The sequence below is a fragment of the Lemur catta genome, chromosome 3 (genome assembly GCF_020740605.2).
Source record: "Lemur catta isolate mLemCat1 chromosome 3, mLemCat1.pri, whole genome shotgun sequence".
NCBI lineage: Eukaryota > Metazoa > Chordata > Mammalia > Primates > Lemuridae > Lemur > Lemur catta.
Genome location: NC_059130.1, coordinates 40,209,307 through 40,231,116, shown reverse-complemented (window position 1 = coordinate 40,231,116; position 21,810 = coordinate 40,209,307). Strand labels below are relative to the sequence as shown.

At 38.9% G+C, this 21,810-nt stretch overlaps 1 protein-coding gene across 2 annotated transcripts in view; it reads right to left on the bottom strand.

Moving 5' to 3' along the window:
• TNR (tenascin R) overlaps positions 1 to 21,810 on the bottom strand; it is a 77,512-nt gene that overhangs the window by 9,925 nt on the left and 45,777 nt on the right. For both annotated transcript variants that reach the window (XM_045547300.1, XM_045547301.1), the window contains 3 exons: positions 19,152 to 19,295; positions 18,354 to 18,484; positions 17,281 to 17,413 (listed from right to left, as the gene is read on the bottom strand). In XM_045547300.1, the coding sequence (XP_045403256.1) occupies positions 17,281 to 17,413; positions 18,354 to 18,484; positions 19,152 to 19,295 (408 nt within the window). The remainder of the gene's footprint in view (positions 1 to 17,280; positions 17,414 to 18,353; positions 18,485 to 19,151; positions 19,296 to 21,810) is intronic.

Sequence of the window (21,810 nt, the reverse complement as noted above, 5' to 3'; positions counted from 1 at the left end):
CTCTGTAAGGACAATGATCTCCTGGGTCAATGAAGACCGGGCTGCGATTGATACGTTCTGCATCCTTGAACTGCTGCCGTCCTGAAGAGAGGCGGGGGAGGGACCTCATGTGTCAGTCAATGCAGTGTCCCCTAGTGGCAGAACCAGCACACTACAGGCATGGCATAGGGCTATTTGGAAGGCCTGCTGGTGGGTCCGAGTAAGTGATAGCATAATGCCACACAAGGAAGGTGACATAGCAACCTCACTGGAAGCCCTGGCCATCTCAGATCCCATCTCAGATCATCAGTGGAGCCTCCTGTGTTAGGAAGAGGTCGTTGGAGTTCGGTAGACTTTATACAAGACCCCTTCGGAGGTGTGTTATCTTCTCCTTGGACCAGGACTGCCCTTCAGTTTGCTGCCACGCCAGGGTGAAGGGGACACCCATTTAGGGTAGTTTAGAAGAAGCATTGCCTACCGTAGGTGTGGTTATGCCAGGGAGTAATAGCAATATATTTCTATAGAACTTGTCTTTTCCAAAGTGTATTTTCATTTTCATTTAATTTTTGCAAGAGACTTGAGAGGAAGGCAGATTGGTACAGATCACAGACTCATTTTACAAAGAAGGAAATTGCACTCAGAAAGGTCATGACTTACGCAGGTTTCCTGAACTCATGTTTTCAGACCCTAAGTCAAGTGCTCTTTGCACTCAATTAAAAAAGGAAATATAATGTGTGATAGAGTTTACTGGAGATCTACATCTATCCATACAGCAAAAGACTAATTAATATCTGTATTTACCTTATAAGCATATAAAACTCCAAAGTTCTATATTCTATTAAATACAAAAAGTTCTATGTTCAAATTAAATATCTTTACCCCCCAAACTGATTTCCTTAATAGCTACAGAAAAGCTATTACATGTCATCTCCTTCATGTCTTAGAACTCTTTAAAGCTCCTGATCCTACCTATTCCTGTAGGTTAGTTACAGCTCAGGGGACATGTGTCAGTTGCCTCTGTCCCCTGTCCCTGTTGCTTTGGGAGTGTTGCTGTGACTTCCTGACTTCCAGGCTATTCTTGACCCGGTCTCTGGAGCAAGCAGCTTGTCTGCCTCCCTTTCTCCCCTCTTCTCTCACTGCTGAGTTTCTCATTTTAGAACATCAGCACATAATGTTCTTGATCTCCACTCACTCCTACTTTATGCACTAATAGCCCTTTCTCTCAAAGAAAGGTTTTTTCATTAAATCAACTCAACTTCTTAAAGGAGCCAGACTCCCAAGCTGCTTCCAATACCCAGTGTGTCCCCAACACAACGTCTCCCTCCAATCTCAAACAGCAGTCTCATACAAATACACATCTAAAACCAAACCACACTTCAGACTAGGGAAACAAGTGATTTTGTACAGGTGTCTTCACATCAGTAATGTAAATGATTTAATGTTTATGTTGCAGATATTTTCAAAAGGCTCAAACATATTAGTTACATTAAAGCTAGACCTATGACAACCAAATATAAGTAAACTGAGCTGACTTGTTCTGAAGAAGGGGAGTTTTGAATACCTGAATGACTATCATATAATGAGAGATTAATTTTTTTAAAGTCAGAAAATGGGAATAAAATTAACTTAAGGTAGAAGTATTGTCTAAGGGGTGCTAAAAGGCTGGATGGGGTAAAGGTCCCAGACTGCACCCTGGGAGAGGAAGGATCATGCTTTCTTCCTTCCAGGTCTCTAGCACTGAGCTGGTTGGTGGAGGCGCTCGCCAGTGTGCGTGAGGCTGACAGGTGCACCGCTCCACCCTGGACAAATTGCAAGGCCATCTGGTTGTTTATAGGTTCAGTTGGCTGCAATCTAGCCTGTGGCATTAATGTAAAGACAACCAGCATGCATTTTGCTTGTGCAGACTATCAGAAGCAGCAACCTGGATCTTCACATCTTGGGAGCTTGGAGAAGATATGACATTTACCATGAAACCACTTCTTTCTGACCTGCACCTGTCTTCAACACTACCAAAGTTTTGCCTCACCCTACAAGTCCTTGATCAAATTATTATTCTTTTCACCATGTAAGAGAAAGCAGAGGCTCACTAATAGTTCTCAAACCAGGGACTTTATTAAAATTCATATTCCTGAGTTCTGTGGCAGGCAGATCTACTGAATCAGAATATCAGAGGGTGGGTCCCTGGGATCAGTGTTTTACCAAAGCTGCTCAGACAAGTTTGGAGACCAGCTGGACTTGAATTCCACTATTGGTAGGACACATTCTCCTCTTCTCCTCAGAGAGGTCAAGAGGTGGAATTGGTCAACTAGACAGTGCCCAGAGAGCCCTTAGGTCTACTTTCTCTGCCTAGAGATCCATATGGCTGGGTGGATGAACACTGTAGGTTAAATCTCTCTCTTTCTCTCTCTCTCTCTCTCTCTCTCTCTCCCCCTCTCCCTCTCTCTCTCTTCTTCTCTCACTCCCTTTCTCAGTAGGTATGTCCTGAGTGGGCTGGTCCCAAGAATTAGATTGGGTGGGATGGGAAGGAGAGGGAATGAGAGATTCTATTTAGCCTCAAGTTTAAGGCTTGTGTTCTCATTTTTCTGATTTCGTTTTGCTTTGGGGGCTATTGGACTTTGGCTTAGCTAATAATAAAGAACATTGATTCCTGTTCTGCTGTGCTCAGTGTGAAAGTACTGGGGCTTCATACATTCTAGGAAACTGTCAGGGAAGACTTCAGGCATTCCTAGCTCTCTGGATGTCACACCATTTAATATCATCAGAAGCTCACCTTTAACCCTAACATAGATCATCCCAGTAATTTTTCCCAAGGCAGAAGTTTTAAGACCAAGAGCAAAACTGGAAGGCCTTTCTTTCCTTGGAGCAGTAACTGGAGCCTGGCCTGATAAGGAAGAATTATTTATTTTTTTTTAGCACAGGCTCTGACGATTACCAAGTTAAGAGTAAAGCAATGCTAAGTGATTGGTACACTGAAATGTCTCATGGTTAAGTGTTTCTAGATGTAATTGTGAGATCAACATGAACAGGGGACCCCCAGAAGTTGCTTTGTGTTGGGTGTCAGAGGCTGAATGCTGAGTCGAGTGCAGTGAGCTTCGTGACACACAGTGCAATCCAATGGTCCCAAAGTAAAAATGTAGTATATAGGATGAATAAGAAATTTACATATAGCTAAAAATAAATGAATTGGAAGATCTGATTAAGGAACTCTTTGAGAAGATAAAAAAAGGCTAAAGAGAAAGGAAACATAAAAAGCTATTTGGAAGATATCCAAATATCCATTTCAACATCAAGCTAATAGAAGTCTTAAAAAGAAAAATAAACACAGGAGTAAATGCTTAAATAAATAATGAAGATAAACATCTCAGAATTAAAGAGAAAGCACCTTAGATTTAAAGAGTTCATAGAATGTCAAACTGAAGACAGAAAGATAAATGCACTTCAAGACATAGAATAAAATGTAAGCATTACAAAAAGAAAGAAAAACATTTTTAAATCTTCTAGAAAGAAAGAGCAGATCACCTACAGAAGAACAAGAATCAGACTGACATTAGCTTTTTAATGGCAACATTGCATATGAGAAGACAATGGAATATTATGTTCAAATATGATGGAAACAAATATTTGTACCTAGTATTTTATATCTGATCAAATTGCAGTTCAAATGTGAGAGTATGAAAAAAACACAAAATTTCCTCAGGCATATGAGATTTCAGAAGGTTTGCCTTACAAAATCCATTACTGAAAATTTAGAATAATTACACAAATAAAAAGAGTGACAAATCCTGAAGATATGAAAAGTAAGAGTGATTAACTACTTGAGGAAAATTTCTTATTTTTGTCTTAAATGAAAGGCTGTAATCAGAGAAGAGAAAAAGAAAGCCTATCCATAACAACTCAGAGCCAAAATCTAGACAGGGTTTGTTGGATGGAGGTGAAGGGGGTAGGGAGTGAGAAGGAGTCCAGAGGGATTTGATAGCCTGCTCAAGTACTTGGATTGTTACAAAAAGGATACTATGTTGATGCATTTAAGAAAGCAATAAAGATAACTAAACATGGCTGTGGATCTGAAATCTAAAATCTGGTTCTTTGAAAATATTAATAAGAGAAATATGTCATTGGCAAGACTGATTAAGAAATAAAGAGAGAAATGAAAAAAATTAAATGAAAAAGAGAAAATAGCTACAGATACAGTAGAGATAAAAAACAATAAAAAGTCTTTTGAAGAGTATTAGGCCACTACATTCTAAAGCTCAGATGAAATAAATAAATTCCTAGAAAATTATAAATGATCAGAATTGGTAAGAAGAAATCAATAACTTAGATAAATAATTAATTTTAAAAACCTAGAAGTGGTAGTCAAACATCTTCCATTCCAAAAACAGAGAAACCAAAAGAAACAAACAAAACAACAACAACAACAAAACATGCCCAGGTAGTTTTAGTGATGAGTTCTGTCCTAAATAAATTATTCAAAATAAAATAAAATACAAAAGAGAAAAGAGAAAAAAGAGTGAAAGCTGAAGCTGTCCAGATGTTCTAAAGAATCAGGTAAGTGAAACAGGGATATTAGAACCTAATAAAGAGGTGTATAAAAAATTGTGTAGGATAATCTCATTTATAATCATAGATATGAAAAGACTAAACAAATAGTAGCTAACCAAAAAAAAAAATCATATAATAAACTAAACTGGTGTCATAAAAACAATTTGAAAACAATTTGAAGAAGTTTAACGACAAAGTTTATTACAAAAACTCTTAACTTGGAATAGAAGAAAATTCTATAACTTCATGAATGTTTTAAACCTCAAATCTAAGCAATGTTCTTGCTTAAGGTTAGCCAATTACATAGTTTCTTTATTTTAGAAAAAATTAAATAAGCCTTTTAATCTAAAAGAGGTTTAAAAATGAAGATTTAGCAAGGATCATGCAACATGAAGCTTTAGTTGTATTCCCTTTGAGAATGGGAGCAAGTCAAGGTTACCTCATATAACTATGACTATTTAACATAGTTCTAGAGGTCCTAGCTAATGTGATAAGGAAATAAAAATAAATAAGAGGTATAAGAATTAGCAGCATAGAAATCAAACTGTCATTATTTATAGCTGTATAAAACATTTACCTAAAAATAATAACAGAAACAATAGATAATTAGAATTAATAAGAGTGTTCAGCAAGATTGCTAGATACTGTATCAAGACAAAAAAAATCAATAGTATTTTTTTACATCAGCAATAATCAACTAGAAAATACTTATTTTTAAATTAGATAAAAGTCACAAAACAATAAAAATTATATAATGTTCAGAAATTAGCCAACAACATAAAGAATGTTTATGTTATGAAGATAAAGGAAAAACTTAAAACTCTACTTAGTTTTAATAGAGTTCATAAGGATGATTTTAATAAATGAAGATACATGTTTTTAGAAGGGATGACTCAGTGTTAGAAAGATGTCCGTTCTCCCCAAATTGTTAATAACATAAATTCATTGTGATTATAATCTCAAGTCAAGTTGAAATTTCTTTTAGGGAACTTGATAAAGTAAACTTTATAAACAAAGATGCCTATGGAAAAATAAAAGTCACCAAATAGTAAGTTAACCTTGAAAAAGAAAACCAAAGAAACTTGTTCTATGACATAGTAAGATATTAAGCTGTAGACATAAAAACACAATGTTGTGTTTGCAAAAGAACACATAAATAGAGAATGGAGTAGAATAGGGAGCTCAGAGGTCAGAGACAGATCCATGTACATATGGAAAGTTAATATGTAATAAAGCACCACAAACCAATAGAGAACAGATGGATTATTTAGTAAATAATGTTGGGAAAACTGGTACTGTATAGAAAGAAAAATGAAACTGTATCTCTACCTAGTACCACATATGAAATAAACTAAATATGGAGAATAAATCTAGAAAGCTAATAGAAGAATATATTGAAGACTACCTTTTGGCCTACAAGCAGGGAAGGACTTATTAAGAAAGATTTCAAAAGCTTAAATAATAATAACTAATACATATTTAGTACAGGAACTTTGGTGGGGTTTCATAGAAAAATGTTTCCAAAAGAAAAGAGGAAAAAGAAAAGACAAGAAAAATGGATAACTATATGAACAGGCAATTTACAGAAAAAGGAAACTCAAAAGGCTGACAAACCCATGAAGAGATATTTAAACCCAAATTCATTATTATTTAAAGAAATTCAACTAAAACAATGAGATATCAACTAAACCTATGAGACTGTCAAGAATCACAAAGCTGGACCATGTCGAGTCATTAGGAATGATGCATATCATTAGGAAATAAGAGCCTTCATGCATGGCTGGAGAGAGTGTTGACTGGTACAGCACTTAATTAAATTATGTAAACACATAACCTAAGACTGAGCAATTCCTCTTCTGGGTATATATGCCAATGACATTGCCTCACTGATCCATAAGTGGACATGTACAAGGTATTTACAGCAGCATCTTTTGAGGTGGTGGAAGGTTGGAGACAATCTGATGTCCATCTTTGGGTGAATGGAGAGGTAAAATATGATGGGTGCACACCATGCAGTATTTTGCAACAGTTGGAACCAAAAGACTATACACATATGGTTTCAAAATGGTGGCATAGAAGCAAGTTGGCTTTGCTTCTTCCCACAGAAAACCAAAAACAAATATACAGTGCTGAGATTATCACCAGCAACATCTTAGAACTCAAATATGAGGACAAAACATTTCTGGGGCCACAAAGAAGTGAAAAATCTCTGCAAAGATGTAAGAGAATTAAATTTCTATGTCTGTGATGCCCTTTCCCCCAATCTGCCCTGCAACAAGTGCATGGAAAATTTCTTCCTGATTCACAGTTTGTACACTGGAAAAAGTGAGATCAGGTGGACAACCATCTTCCCCACATTCTTGAGTTCCCTAGTAAGAGATCTGTCCCTGTCTTAACTATGGGGCAGCATAAGGAGTGCCATCATGGAGAAATATCACCGAAGACAGCCAGAGACAAAGTATGGTATGAGGTGCGTGGCTGGGTGGGGACTACCATCCCCAGCCCTGGAAACTCTGCTCTGTAACTTGGCCAAAGGAGATGTCAAATCAGAGTGGCTGTTTAGCAGCATCATGCTATAGGAGGTTCGTTCCACAAGTCCTCTGGGCATAAACTCCCAGCCAGCCTTCCCACACTAGCAGAATATTCCTTTCGGGACCTCTCCCATTCAGGACTGGTGGCACTCTGATTGTGTACTAGAGTGGAGGCAAACCTGGGCTTAAGGTGCCATCTATTGCTAAAGAGGAGACAGCAATCTAGCAGGAAAAAAAGACAATCAACAGGTAAATTACAAAGAATCTCCAAGCAAACATATCTGATAAAAACTAAACCAAGCCAGATAGAGAAGACTGGAATAAATAATTAATACTTCAATGCAAAGACAAAGACATACATCCACAAGAAACAGTAGCAAACATGGAACTATGACCTCCTCAAATGGACAAAACAAGGAACCAGTGACTGACCCTAATGAGACAGCTATATGTAAACTCTCCTACCAATAATTCAAAAAGCAGTTTTAAGGAAACTAAGTGATCTCTAAGATAACACACAACCCCCCAAAATTCAAGAAATTAGAGAAATTTAACAAACAGATTGAAATAATAATAAAAAATCAAACAAATTTGGAAGTGAGAAATACATTTGCTGAACTGAAAAATTCATTACAGGCCTTCAATAGCAGAATGAATTAAGCAGAAGAAAGAATCAGTGAGCTTGAAGATGGTTATTTGAAAATACACAATCAGAGGAGAAAAAAGAAAAAAGAATGAAAGGTAATGAAGATAACCTACAAGATATAGAAAATTACCTCAAAAAGACCAAATCTAAGAACTATTGGTCTTCAAGATGGAGTTGAGGAAGAGCAAGGGGTAGAAAGTTTATTCAAGCAAATAATAACAGAAAACTTTCTAAAACTTGAGAAAGATATAAATATCCAGGTACAGGTACAGGAAGGTCAAAGAACACCAAACAGATGTGACCCAAATAAGACTACCCCAAGGTATATAATAATCAAATACTCAAAGGTCAAGGACAAAGAGAGGATCCTAAAAGGAACAAGAGAAAAGAAGTAAATAACATAGAGGAGCTCCAATTTGTCTCACAATAGACTTCTCAGTGGAAATCATACAGGCCAGGAGAGAGTGGGATGATATTTTCAAAATGATGAGAATAAAAAAATACTGCTATTCAAGAATACTGTGTTCAGCAAAACTATCTTTTAAATATAAAGAAGAGAGAAAGTCCTTCACAGACAAACAAAAGCTGAGAGAATTCACCACCACCAGACCCATCTTACAAGAAATACTAAAGGGAGTTCTCCAATCTGAAAGAAAAATAATCACTAATGTGCATAAAGAAAACATTTGAAGGTATAAAACCCCACCAGTAGGCTGGGAAAGGTGGCTCATGCCTGTAATCCTAGCACTCTGGGAGGCTGAGGTAGGAGGACCATTCAAGATCAGAAGTTCAAGACCAGGATGAGCAAGAGCGAGACCCCATCTCTACTAAAAATAGAAAGAAATTGGCTGAAAACTAAAAATATATAGAAATAATTAGCCAGGCATGGTGGTGTATGCCTGTAGTCCCAGCTACTTGGGAGGCTGAGGCAAAAGGACTGTTTGAGCCCAGGAGTTTGAGGTTGCTGTGAGCTAGGCTGACGCCACAGCACTCTAGCTCAGGCAACAGAGTGAGACTCTGTCTCAAAAAAAAAAAAAAAGAAAAAACAAAAACAAAAAAACCCACCCAGTAACATTAAGTACACAGACAAACCCAAAAAACCCTAATACCGTAATTGTGGTGTGCAGCCCACTCACAACTCTAATATTAAGCCCAAAAGACAAATCTATCAAAAACAGTAGTAGCTACAGCAACCTGTTGTAAGATAGACAATATAAAAATATGTAAACTGAGACAACATAAAATCAAAAAACAGGAGGAAGGATTTTAAGTGTAGTTTTTTTTTCAGTTTTTCTTTCTTCATTTCTATTCTTTTATTTCTGATCTATGATGACTTGTCATCTCTTTAAAATAATATCTATGAGATGTTTTTTGTAAGCCTCAATGCAAATGCCTATAATAGATTCACTAAAAATAAAAAGCAATGAATTAAAACATACAACCAGATAAAATTACTTAACCACAAAGGAAGACAGTAAAAAGGAATAAAGGAAGAGAGGAGTTACAAAACAACCAGAAAATAAGCAACAATATGGCAGTCATAAGTCCTTACTTATCAATAATAATACTGAATTTAAATGGCTCAGTTCTCCAATTAAAAGTCATAGAGTGTCTGAATGGATAAAGAAACCAGTCTCAAATATGTGCTGCCTACAAGCAACCCACTTCTGCCTAAGAACGCACATAGACTGAAAGTGAAGACGGAGAAAGACGTTCCATGCAACTAGGAACCAAAGAAAAGCATAAGTAACTATACTTTTATCAGATAAAATAAACTACAAATCAACAACTGTATAAAGATACAAAGAAGGTCATTATATAATAATAAAGGGGTCAATTCAGCAAGAGGATATAACAATTATAAATATCTATGCAGTAGAGCTCCGAATAGTGGAGCTCCCAAGTATATAAAGCAAACATGAATAGACCTAAAGACAGAGATAGATTGCAATACAATAATAGTAGGGGACTTCAACGCCCCACTCTCATTAACGGACAGATCATCCAGACAGAAAATCAACAAAGAAACATTGGAGTTAAACTACACACTAGACCAAATAAGCCCAACTGACATTTCCAGAACATTTTGCCCAACTGCTGCAGAATACATATTCTTTTCACATGGAACACATGGAACATTTTCCAGAATAGACCATTTCTTAGGCCACAAAACAAGTCTCAACAAATTCAAAAAAGTAAAAATCATATCAACTATCTTTTTTGACCACTAGAAATCAATAACAAGAGGAATCTCAGAAAATACACAAACATATGGAAATTAAACAACATGCTCCTGAACAACCAATGGGTCAATGAAGAAATTCAGAATTTTCAAAAAAAAATTTGAAACAAATTAAAATGGAAATACAACGTACCAACATCAGATGCAGCAAAAGCAGTACTAAGAGGGAAGTTTATAGCAATAAATGCCTATATCAGAAAAGTTAAAAAGTTCAAATAAACAACCTAATGATACATCTAAAGGAATTAGAAAACCAAAAATAAACCAAACCTAAAACTAGTAGAAGGAAAGAAATAATAAAGATCAGTGCAGAGAAAATGAAATTGAGACTTAAAAAATAGATCAATGAAAGAAAAAGTTGGTTTTTTGAAAAGATAAATGAAATAAACAAACCTTTGGCTAGACAATGAAAAAGAGAGAGAAGACACAAATAAATAAAATCAGAAATGAAAAAGAAGACATAAGAACCAAGCCTACAGAAATACAAGGAATCATTAAAGACTTTTATGAACAACTATACACCAATGAGCAGGAAAATCTAGAAGAAATGGATAAATTCCTGGTCACATACAACTTACCAAGATTGAACCATGAAGAAATAGAAAGCCTCAATAAACCAATAATGCATAATGTAATAAAAAGTTTCCCATCAAAGAAAAGCACAGGACCTGATGGCTTTACTGCTGAATGCTACAAAACATTTAAAGAAGAACTAATATCAATTCTATTCAAATGCATAAAAAAAAAACCTGAAGAGGAGGAAATACTTACAAACTCACTCTATAAGGTTAGCATTACCCTGATACCTAAACCAGACAAGGACAGAACAACAACAACAAAAAAACTACAGGTCAATATCACTAATGAACATAGATGCAAAAAACCTCAACAAAATATTAACAAATTAAATTAAATAACGCATTAAGAAGATCATTCACCATGATCAAGTGGGATTCATCCCAGGGATATAAGGATGGTTCAACATACACAAATCAATAAACATGACACATCACATTAACATAACCAAAAAACAAAAACCATTTGATCATTTCAGTGGATGGTGAAAAAGCATTTAATAAAATTCAATGTCCCTTTATGATAAAAACCCTCACTAAACTGGGTATAGAAAAAGCATACCTCAAAATAATAAAGGCCACATATAACAAACCCAGAGTTAACTTCATACTAAATGGGAAAAAATTGAAAGCCTTTCCCTTAAGATCTGGAACAAGACAAGGATGTCCACTTTCAACACTTTTATTCAACGCAGTACTTGAAGTCTGCAAGACCGGCGCAATTAGGCAAGAAAAAGAAATGAAGAGCATCCAATTGGAAAGGAATAAGTCAAATTAGCTTTGTTCACAAAAGACATAATCTTAGAAAAGCCTAAAGACTCCACCAAAAAACTATTAGAACTAATAAATGAATTCATTAAAGATGCAGTGTACAAAATCAAGATATAAAACTCAGCAGCATTTATATACTCCAACAGTGAACAATCTGAAAAGGAAATCAAGAAAACAATCTCATTTACTAAAGCTACAAAGAATGTAGATAACTAGGAATCAATTTAACCAAAGCAGCGAAAGATCTATAGAAGAAAAAGTATAAAACAATGATAAAAGAAGTTAAGAGGACACACAAAAAATGGAAAGATATTCCATGCTTATGGAAGAATTCATATTGTTAAAATGACAATATTACCCAAAGCAACTTATAGATTCAATGCAATCTCTATCAAAGTACCAATGAAATTCTTCACAGAAATAGAAAAAACAATCCTAAAATTTATATGGAACCATAAAGGACCCTAAATAGCCAAAGAAGTCCTAAGTGAAAAGAACAAAGCTGTAGGCATCACACTATCTGCCTACAAAATAAATCAGCATGGTGCTGACATAAAAATGGACATATAGGCCACCAGTGGAACAAAAGAGGGAACCCAGATATGAATCTATGCATTTACAGTTAACTCATTTTTGACAAAGGCACCAAGAACATACAGTGGGGAAAGCACAGTTTCTTCAGTAAATGGTGCTGGGAAAACTGGACAACCATATGCAGAAGAATGAAACTAGACCCATATCTCTCATCATATGCAAAAACAAAATCAAAATGGATTAAAGACTTAAATCTAAGACCTGAAACTATGAAACTAACTACTAGAAGAAATCATTGGCAAAACACTCCAGGACATTGGTCTGGGAAAAGATTTTTTTGTGTAAGACCTCAAAAACACAGGCAACCAAGTGAAAAATAGATTAATGGGACTACCTCAAGCTAAAAAGCTCTGCACAACAAAGGAAACAATCAACAAGGTGAAGAGACAATACAAAGAATGGGGGAAAATATTTGCAAACTATCCAACATATGAGGGATGAGTGATAACCAGAATATATAAGGAGCTCAAACAGCTCAATAGCAAAAAACCAAATGATCTGATTAAAAAATGGGCAAAAATATGAATAGATATTTCTCAAAATAAGATGTACAAATGGCTGACTGGTATATTAAAAATGGTCAATATCACTAATCATCAGAGAAATTCAAATCAAAACCACAATGAGATATCATCTCATCTTAGTTAAAATGGCTTTTATCAAAAAGACAGGGAATAATGGATGCTGGAGAGGATGCGGAGAAAGGGGAACCCTCTTACACTGTTAGTGGGAATGTAAAATAGTACAGCCACTGTGGAAGACTGTATGGAGATTCCTCAAAAAACTAAAAAGAGAGCTACCATATGATCCAGAAATTCCACAATGGGGATACATTCAAAAGAAAGGAAATCAGCATATCAGAGAGATATATGCACACCCAGGTTTACTGCAGCACTATTCACAATATCCAAAATATGGAATCAACCTAAATGCACATCAATGGATGAATGGATAAAAAATGTAGTATATATATACATAATGGGTATTATTCAGCCATAAAGAAGAATGAAATCCTGTCATTTGCAAGACCTAGTGTTTGACAGATCAGTAGGATAACTATACTTTACAATAATCTATTGTGTATTTCAAAAGAGATGGAAGAGAATAATTTGAATATCTCTTGTATAAAGAAAAGACAAATATTTAAGGTGATAGATATCCTCATTACACTGATTTGATCTTTGCAAATTATATGAATGTAATAAATTATCATGTCTCTTCATGGGAATGGTTTGTTCAGATGGGATGATTAGTGCCCTACTTCCTTCTCCATACCAGGTCCCAAAGAAAAAAGAAGTTAGACCCCTCCTTTTAGGAATTACTTTTCTCAATGAAGCAGGAACTCAGCTGTTTCTAAGAAGTGGAGCAGAGGGAAGCCCCATCAGCCACCACTTTGGCAAGGAGCACATGTGGCATGTATAAACGTAGATAGCAATGGATGGTGATCATTAGGCTTTCCTTTCCAACTGGAATATCCAATAACTATGTGGATGTCCATTATCCACTATCTATTGTCCCAGAGTTTAGACTTTGCCAACCTTCATTAATTTTCACCTCATAAACTGAAGCTTCTGTTAGAGTAGACTCCAGACTTTTCCTACAAAGCACTGCAGAGCAGCTCCGCCTGGATGTGGGACAGTGGGGACTGGAGCAAAGGTAATAAAAGAAAACTTCTCATTACCCATCTCTGGGCACCTCTGTAAATGATTGTCTTCGCTTAACCTCAAGGTCAAGGCAACCTATTTTATAGTGTTCACTGTCTCTTAGCACAAGCTTTAGCAAGAACCTTGTTTGCTTTTTACAATATTAAAAGAGACAATGAAACCTGCCTCTTAGACTATCATTTCACCAAGTCCTGGCTGCTCTGTGGGAAATATTTGTTTCCTCATTTATATTCATGTCTCTAAAAGACAAGTAGACCTTGGATGAAATTTCAGGCGACAGTAAATTATAAATAATGTATCCATATTTTTTCTCTTCCATAATACTTGTATTTAATTCCCCCTAGAGTCTTGTGCAAACACCAGAGACAAGAGGATAGAAGCTATTAACATGATGGAAAGAATGAAATGGACTTATGTTATGTGGCAGGAACACAGTGGGGGAAGACCTCTTGATCAAAGGTAGTTTCTGAGGGTTTATGAGGGCCAGTTCTTCCCTTTTTTCCCTCTTCTTAATTTTGTTATTATTTTTTTGACATTTTAACTCTTTTCCAGACTATTAGGTAGGTATCTTGCTTGAAATGAATTTCTTATCTTCGTCCACCCAGGATAGGGGGAAGGTTTGTCATGGATGGAGGCCACTTTAGGCCCAAACTTTCAGCTCTGTTGTTCCATCAGAGTAGGCACAGCAAACATGCAGGATGATCAGCTGAGATCAGCCCATCCTAAGTGTAGGATGCTGCTAAGTGGAAAACTCAGGTACTGTCAATGAAGTTGGAAAGGATGCTAACTGCCAAAAAGAAATTAGCCTAAATCCTTTAGCGCTGGTTTGCCATCACCTAGGCTTCCGGTGCTCCTCAGACTTCTTGTCCAGCAGGATGATTCACGCCTGTGGTGTCCAGGTGGCAGCACTCCAATCTTGCGTTACGTGAACATACTCTGTTCTTCATTTTTGCTTCTTTCCCTTCCTGGTAGCATCCACATCCCCAGCCTTTGGAAGCTCATACCCTTGTATTCTCTTCCCCCTTAATAAAATACGCTCTTGCAGGGGTGGCAAAAGTGGGGGAAATGGGTGGCGCAGGCAATGAAGATTCATGAATATCAACATGCAAATGACCACATAGCCTAGTGTAATGTATTCAGGAAAATTTGCACTGGGGTGGCAGACAGAGCTTGAAATTAGAGGGACATTGGGTATCACTCTCTGCAGGCTATATCTCCTTGACTGTGCCATCCCCATAGGGGGTATCAGGAATCCTCTGCCCCTTTGTCTTTGTTTTACCAGAGACCTCTCTTTGGTGCTCTGCAGCTGGATTTATCTATTCAATGTGACCAGTGTCTATTATGTCTGTGTGCCAGGCTTTGTGCAAGTTACTTTCATGTGTATTATTTGTCCAAGAAGTTTTTATTCTGTAAACAGTCATTGCAGTAGGCTCTGATAAATCTCCAAGACAAAGTCAGCAGGGTTTGGTATGTATTGGTGACCTACATTTAAATTTGAGCTTTCGGTAAAACTGCAAAAACTTTCAAACATGGACATATCTTTGCCATGTACCACAGAAATAATACATAGCCTTCTCTGGTACCCCGAACTATGCACAGGGCAGCTTGGTCAACTATACTCATTGCATAGGAAATTGGGCTCTTCAGTTTTCTCCTTTGTGAGTTGGCTTTGGTTGTGCCCCAGGAGCCTAGGGTCAAGTGGAGTCTTGTAAAAACAAACAAACAACCTAAATACATTCTGATGGGCCCCTGCACTGTCTACCAAACAAAGCCACTATTCTGGCCTCCTCTCCAGATTTCCATGTGACTTGTTAATCTTCTGCTTATTTGATCCTACTGAGCCCCCAGCTGGATTTAGGATCCCAGACCCAAGCTACTGCACACCTTGCAGTGCAGCTGCATCTAAGAGAGGGAAATGAGGGGCACAGAAGGTGGTATACTTTTACAGCCCAGGTGGGTCTGGAGCAAGGCACAGCTATAAGATACCACAGAAACTTTAGGCACATTGTCATACTGCTCACAACTGCTAGCTGTGGCATCACCAGGATGGGAATTAAAAGCTCGTACTACACTGAGCAAGCACTGAAACCCATGCATTTTGGGGATAAAATGATTAATTTGGACCTAATAAATATGCAGATTGGGAGCTCTGTTTAAGTGTCTGTCATCTGTGTCCTTTTTATGGGAAAGAAATTCTTAATTCAGCGGAAAGCTCAAACCAATGGGTCTTTAAATGGTACCACGGGGGCCCCTTTAATTAACCTGTGAATGTGCAGGGAAGGACTTGAACAAGAAGAAGCTAACACCTTAGTTTTGAGATAAGACACCTTTGAAAGCATAGAGGGAGAGCTTACTTGACTTCAACCCCATAAAAAAGATCAAGAGTCCTCTAAGTTCCACTTGGTAAAGACATATCTTGGATTCATGTGTTGGTTACATGACCAGGGTTTATTTTTATTTTTTAATTAAAACATTTGTTTTTCTGATTAATGTGCTCATTGAAAATACTTTGCAAGGTTTAAAAAGTATGAAAAAGAAGGGATAAGAGGACTTGTTCGCAGTCTCACCACCCTACAGAGCCACTGGGGACGTTTTGGCATATTTGATCAGGGTCCTGCTTTGTCATTTAGAATGAGTCCAGTGGGGTGACACCTGGGTGGGGCTGGGGGACTTTCTGTCACCTCTTTGGGGATGGAGGGCTGGGCTTTGGGGCATAGACAGGGACCCAGTTGTCCTGGTGCTGTGAGATGGCAGGCAAAATGTGTCAGAGCATAAGGCACATGCTCACAGCGTGCGGGCAGCCATACATTACAGACTGCAGAGAGGCACCGTGGGACGTGGCAGAGAGACAAGTCGACAGCACAGACCCCAGAGATAGGGCATTTGGGGTCACATCCCAGTTCTCCGTCTTAGGAGCTACAGGATCTTGGGCAAGTTACCTCACCTCTCTGTGGCCCAATTTCTTCATCTGTAAAAAAAGAGATAATAGTCCATACCACAGGGGCTGTTGTGAGCATTAAATTAGCTAATACATGTACTGCAGTTAGAGCAGTACCTGGCTGTACGATAATGCTCAACAGTTCGATATTAGTTTATAATATTTCCTGTTACAGGTATTATGACATTTTTTATCCCTTAAGAGCATTTTCCAAGTATCTTCTGCTGACTTAAGGAAGAGGAGGCAGGAGGAACAGCTGGATTTAGAAGTAGAAGACCTTGGTTCAAGCTCGGACTCGGCTACTTACTGGCTATGCTAGCCTTTGATTCCAGGCACCTTGTTTCGCCGTCTGGGACATGGGGATCATGAGGCTGTCCTCACCAGTTGTTGTAAGGGCTGAGTGAGACCACAGGGATGTAAAATGCTTTGTATATGGAGAAGAGCTGCGGATTTAATATGGAGGGTTTACTACTAATACTTTTACCAGGTGAGACTCTGATTACAGACAGGCAGCAGAGAAAGGAGGGAGGGGAGGATGGACTTTGCTGGACAAACATTTGCAAAAGATCTGAACAAGAAGGAACCTGAGGTCTTTACTTGGTGCATTTGTTGGTCCAGGTAGACCAGGGGTTTGTGCTCCTGGGGTTGCCTTGTTAGTTCATGGCAGGACCTTGGAAAGGGGGAAGGATGGAAGAGTTTTCTTGATGGGCTCCTCCAGGCCAAGCCCCGGGCAGAGGCTGCCGAGGAGCCAAGCGTCAGGCAGGAGAGAAGAAGGTATCACAGTGGCTACTCCCTCACCTGTGGTGAAGGTGGTGGCAGTGATGCTGCTCCACAAGGCATCCTGGGCGGCCTGCAGGAGCACCGTGTAGTCTGTGTTCTCCGACAGGCCCTCCAGCCGGATCCAGGTGTCCTCTGCATCCACAATCAGCTCCTGCGTGATGGGCCAGAGGAAGAGAGGTGGAAGGAGTGACTGGCTTGTAACATGGGAAAGTGGAAGGGAAGTCAGAATCCCATGGGCAGCTACGTCAGTACCGCAGTGGCAATACCCTCCGTCCCACAGTAAAGAGAAAACTGTGCCAATAAGCAGAGAGGAGAGCTCCCATGTGAGATTTAGGCCAGCTTCTATCTCACAAATGCATATTGGGATAAATTTAGGTACCTGGGTTATTGAATCTGGGTTGCACTGGGTTTGCTTGAGAGCAGAGGAAGAAGCTGAGGAAGCAGGATTCTAAGCCTCCCTATTCCCATCAAACAGACTAGCTTTGCTTAAATCTATTCTGGGGATTTGGCTTCTGCATGTGGTTTCCCTTCAAAAAATGATTCCACTGCTAACAAAAAATTTGAAAACCAGTTTTCTAGATGGACTGTTTCAACTGGTGACATAAAACAAATTTTTTTTCTTTTTACTGCAGACTATACAGATGTAGCCTTTGTAATGCTTACCAGGAGGTACAAAAGCCTGTAGAATTTGGTATCCAGATCATGTTTGCTTGGCCTTGGTGAAAATTATTCTACTACCATGTACTTGGAAGTTTCCAACGTGCTTTGTGCCATCATTTTGGAGGCACCACCACAATCTAGTGAAGTTGCAGGGGTAGATACCCCTGTTACTGAGAGAAGAAACTGATCTTGGAGAGGGTTAGCTCTTTACCTCAACTTACGTAGAGAGGAGTAGTAAAGCCAGCACTAGCTCCCAGCTCTCTGGTTCTCTCCTCACCAGCAGGCTGTGTAACCACCATGGGAAACCTAGTTCATTCCCTGTGGATTGCTGCCATCCTCTCCCTCCAGTTTCCCCTGGTCATTCCACTGGTCAGTTTCCACATGACCTTGCTTGAGAGAAATGGTCTTTCCCCTTTCCAGCAAAATCTCACCTTGCGGCTTCCATCGGCAGATTTGTAGGTCAAGATGTAGTTCTCAATCTCTGCCCGGGGAGGCTGCCAGGAGATCAGGGCACTTTGTCTGGTGACTTCACTGGCTGTCAGGTTTGCAGGGGGGTCCAGGACTGCAAAGAGGAGAAAATGAGAGGGTGTGCCTGCCTCTCCAGTTCCTCCCTGCTTGATGTCAGGCATAAATATCTACATACTGACCCCAGCTCTGGCTTGGACAGGAGCATGAAGGGCACTCCTGGGTCAGAAGATAATTGTTCAGTGCCATGACCACTCTTGTAGCTACTCCCCCTTCCCTCACAGGGCCTCTGGACTTGGGTGTGACTTCTCCCAATCTGACCCTCTATGCCTGGGACCCTGATCCTATTAAACCCTCATTTCTGCAAGTTCACTCTTGAACTTACGACATTCCCACGTTTACCATTGTCTACTGTACTCGTGGTCATGATCTCCCTCGGCAGCTCTGTCTTCCATATCCAGCCCTTTAATATCCATCAGACTTTCCTGGGCCAGGTGCATTCCCAGTACTGGCCTCTCTTGGCCTGGTTCTACTGCTGTCACCTAGACTCAGAGTGAGAGCAGAAAACAGAGGTATCTGCCGGCCGAGAGCTATAGGTTGCTTTTGCTGAATTTGGGCTGCAGTCAACTAAAATAAGAAAAGCTCATAGCTGCACTATCCAAAGCCTATAGCGCACAATCCAGCCTACCACAAGGAAACTGATCATTTTTAGGATCCACAAAAGCCTCCAGGGATACAGGGTGTAGCGGTGACCGTGTACTCACGGGTGGAGAAGTTGGTGCTAATGGTGCCACTGGTGAGAGGCCCATTGGTGGCATACATGGTGACAGTATAGTGGGTGCTAGGAAGCAGGTCGATAAGCTGGAATTCCTCACTGACTCCATCAACCAGGATGGTCTCTCCAGCAACTGAAATCAGGTGCATGTGAATGAGCTTTGAATGAGTCCACTCAATTTAGGAAAGACCTGCTAAATCCAAAGGCATTTCACAAGGACTTCATGTGAGAGAATTTTGGAAAAAGTGTTTTATAGATAACCTAAGTTATCTAAAGTCTTTTATAGATAATCAAAGTCAGCACCTTATTCCATGAAAGGATCCCCTCTCATCTCTTTTTATATCTTAACTGAGGAAAATATTCCTTATATACAGGTCAAATTGTCTTTTATATAACCTCTATTTAGGTTTCTGGAGTTACAAAGAATAAACTGAATCCTCTGTTTACATGGCCTCTGTCTCCCCGCCACCCTTCCTGATCGAGTCTTTCTCCTCTAGATTGAGAAAATTCAGCCCCCACCTCCCCTTACATTTATATGACAATTCTAAAACCTTCACAATCCTGGCTGCTTTTCTCTGGACAAGTAGCATTTTATAAGTGTCCCTGCTGAAATGCAAAACTCAGAGGAGAATAAAGAACAATAATTGAGATGTACTGACCAATGAAACAAGCAGATTCAGGCTGTGCTTCTATTTGTGCCATTTATACGAATCCATCAGCTTTTGGGACAGTCATTTAACACTGTTCTCACATGTTGAGATTATTACAAATCAAAGCAAAAATCTTGTTTATAACCACTCTCCCCACCTCCCAATACAACCTTGTTAGTTGATTTTTTTGCACCCGTGGACAGAGCTTCACATTTATTTCTATTGCATTTTGCCTTGTTGATTGACTTTTGGACCACTGTTTTAGCTTATTGAAATATTTTTGAATTTGGATTCTGTTGATCACAGTTTGGTTTTACATACAAATTCGGTAAGCATATCTTCTCAGAATTCATTCAAGCTGCTGATAAAACTGCTCATTAGATCAGGGCCAAGCTTCTGTTGGGAAATTATTAATAGAATACTTCTGAATCATTCTGCATTTTACAAAGTTTACTAGGCACATCTCTAAAGTTGGTAGGGCCTGAGGTTTCAAGTTTCTTAGGATCTAAAGACATAGGAAGGCATACAAGCAAGTTAAAACCCAAACTAATACTTTGGAAGAGCGTACCCAACACTATCTTTTTAACATCCTCTTTTGCCCATCATGCCATCAGTCAGTGCTCAAGCCACATCCAACCATGGCAGCTCCTCAAACTCCTCATGTGTCCTCACTGCTCTGCAAATGCACACAGGCTGCTCTTTTTCTTGGAATTCCCTTTATTCCCCTCATTTTTTTTCTTTCACTTTATCTAAGACCTTCCTCTTTTTCCTCCCCTCCATGCCCTGACCCCAGTCATAATGGTCTATCAGATGTGGCCCTGGGTGTTCTGTGCTTGCCTATATCATACATGGCTCATACAGAGCTGTAACTATTCACTTCTCTGTACCATTGCCAGAGGTGAGTTCTGTAAAGACAAGAACTCATGTTTTGCTTCTGAACCCTTATTGTCTTACAGAGCATATGGCCCATGGGAGGGCATCAAAAGCATTTTTTGAATGAACAGAAATTAACTGCTATGAGGGAGCTGTGTGTTTTGTACCTGTGAGCAGGTGTGTGTCTGACTGCCTTAAGGGAATAAAGGAAGTTTTGACAGAGGAGGTAGGGTTGAAACTGAGACTTGAAGGATGGGGTTTCTAGGCAGACGAGTGGGGAGAGAATTTCCTGCTGGAGGAAACAACATGTGCAAATGTGAGGAGGGTTGAGAAAGCATGGTGAGAGTTAAGAAATGAGGGATCAGGGTCTGCAAGGAGGGGTGGTAGGAGTTGAGATGGATTGTGCATGCATACTGAGGGGTTAGGATGTGTCCACAGGAATGATATCCATTCTTTGAGGAAGTTGTTCAATCAACTACAGTTCCAGCTAACTCCAACAATGATCCACCATGTACTTTTCCATCTTAACTAAGGATTAAGTGGTAAGTGGGGTTTTCTAATGCATTGCTGAAATACAAATGTGCTAGTAGATTTACCAATAAAAATAAGGACATAAAGTGGTTTCGATAAAACATTTATAGTGAACCTGCGCTTGTATGTGGTAATCACTGATTCCTTTTCCAAGTTGTTTAATAGTCCGTTTTAGTTTTCACTTTCTCAGGCTTTGACAATATGTTTACTTCTTTGCACCTTACAGAACTGACTTTCTCTACCATTTTTGAAAATCAAGACATCTGCCTGCCTTCTATCTTCTGGTGTCTTTGTTCTCCGGATTCCTGAATATAACCCACAACAATTCTGTGATCACATGTTTAATTTAGGCTTTGTCTCTAAGCCTAGAAACTTGGAGTACACAACCCTGTTTTGCTTTGGGCTTCTCTATCCAACTTCAAATAGCATAAAGTGAACAAGCATGATGAAGAAGACATTACATTCAAGATTTTGTGTTGGTTCAACCTGTTGGGCTGGATATGGGTGAGAAGACAAAAACAACAGGAGAGTTTAGCAGTTCTGAATCCTTTGCCACCTGTTATGTTCATATGTTCCAAGCTTGGTCCTATAACG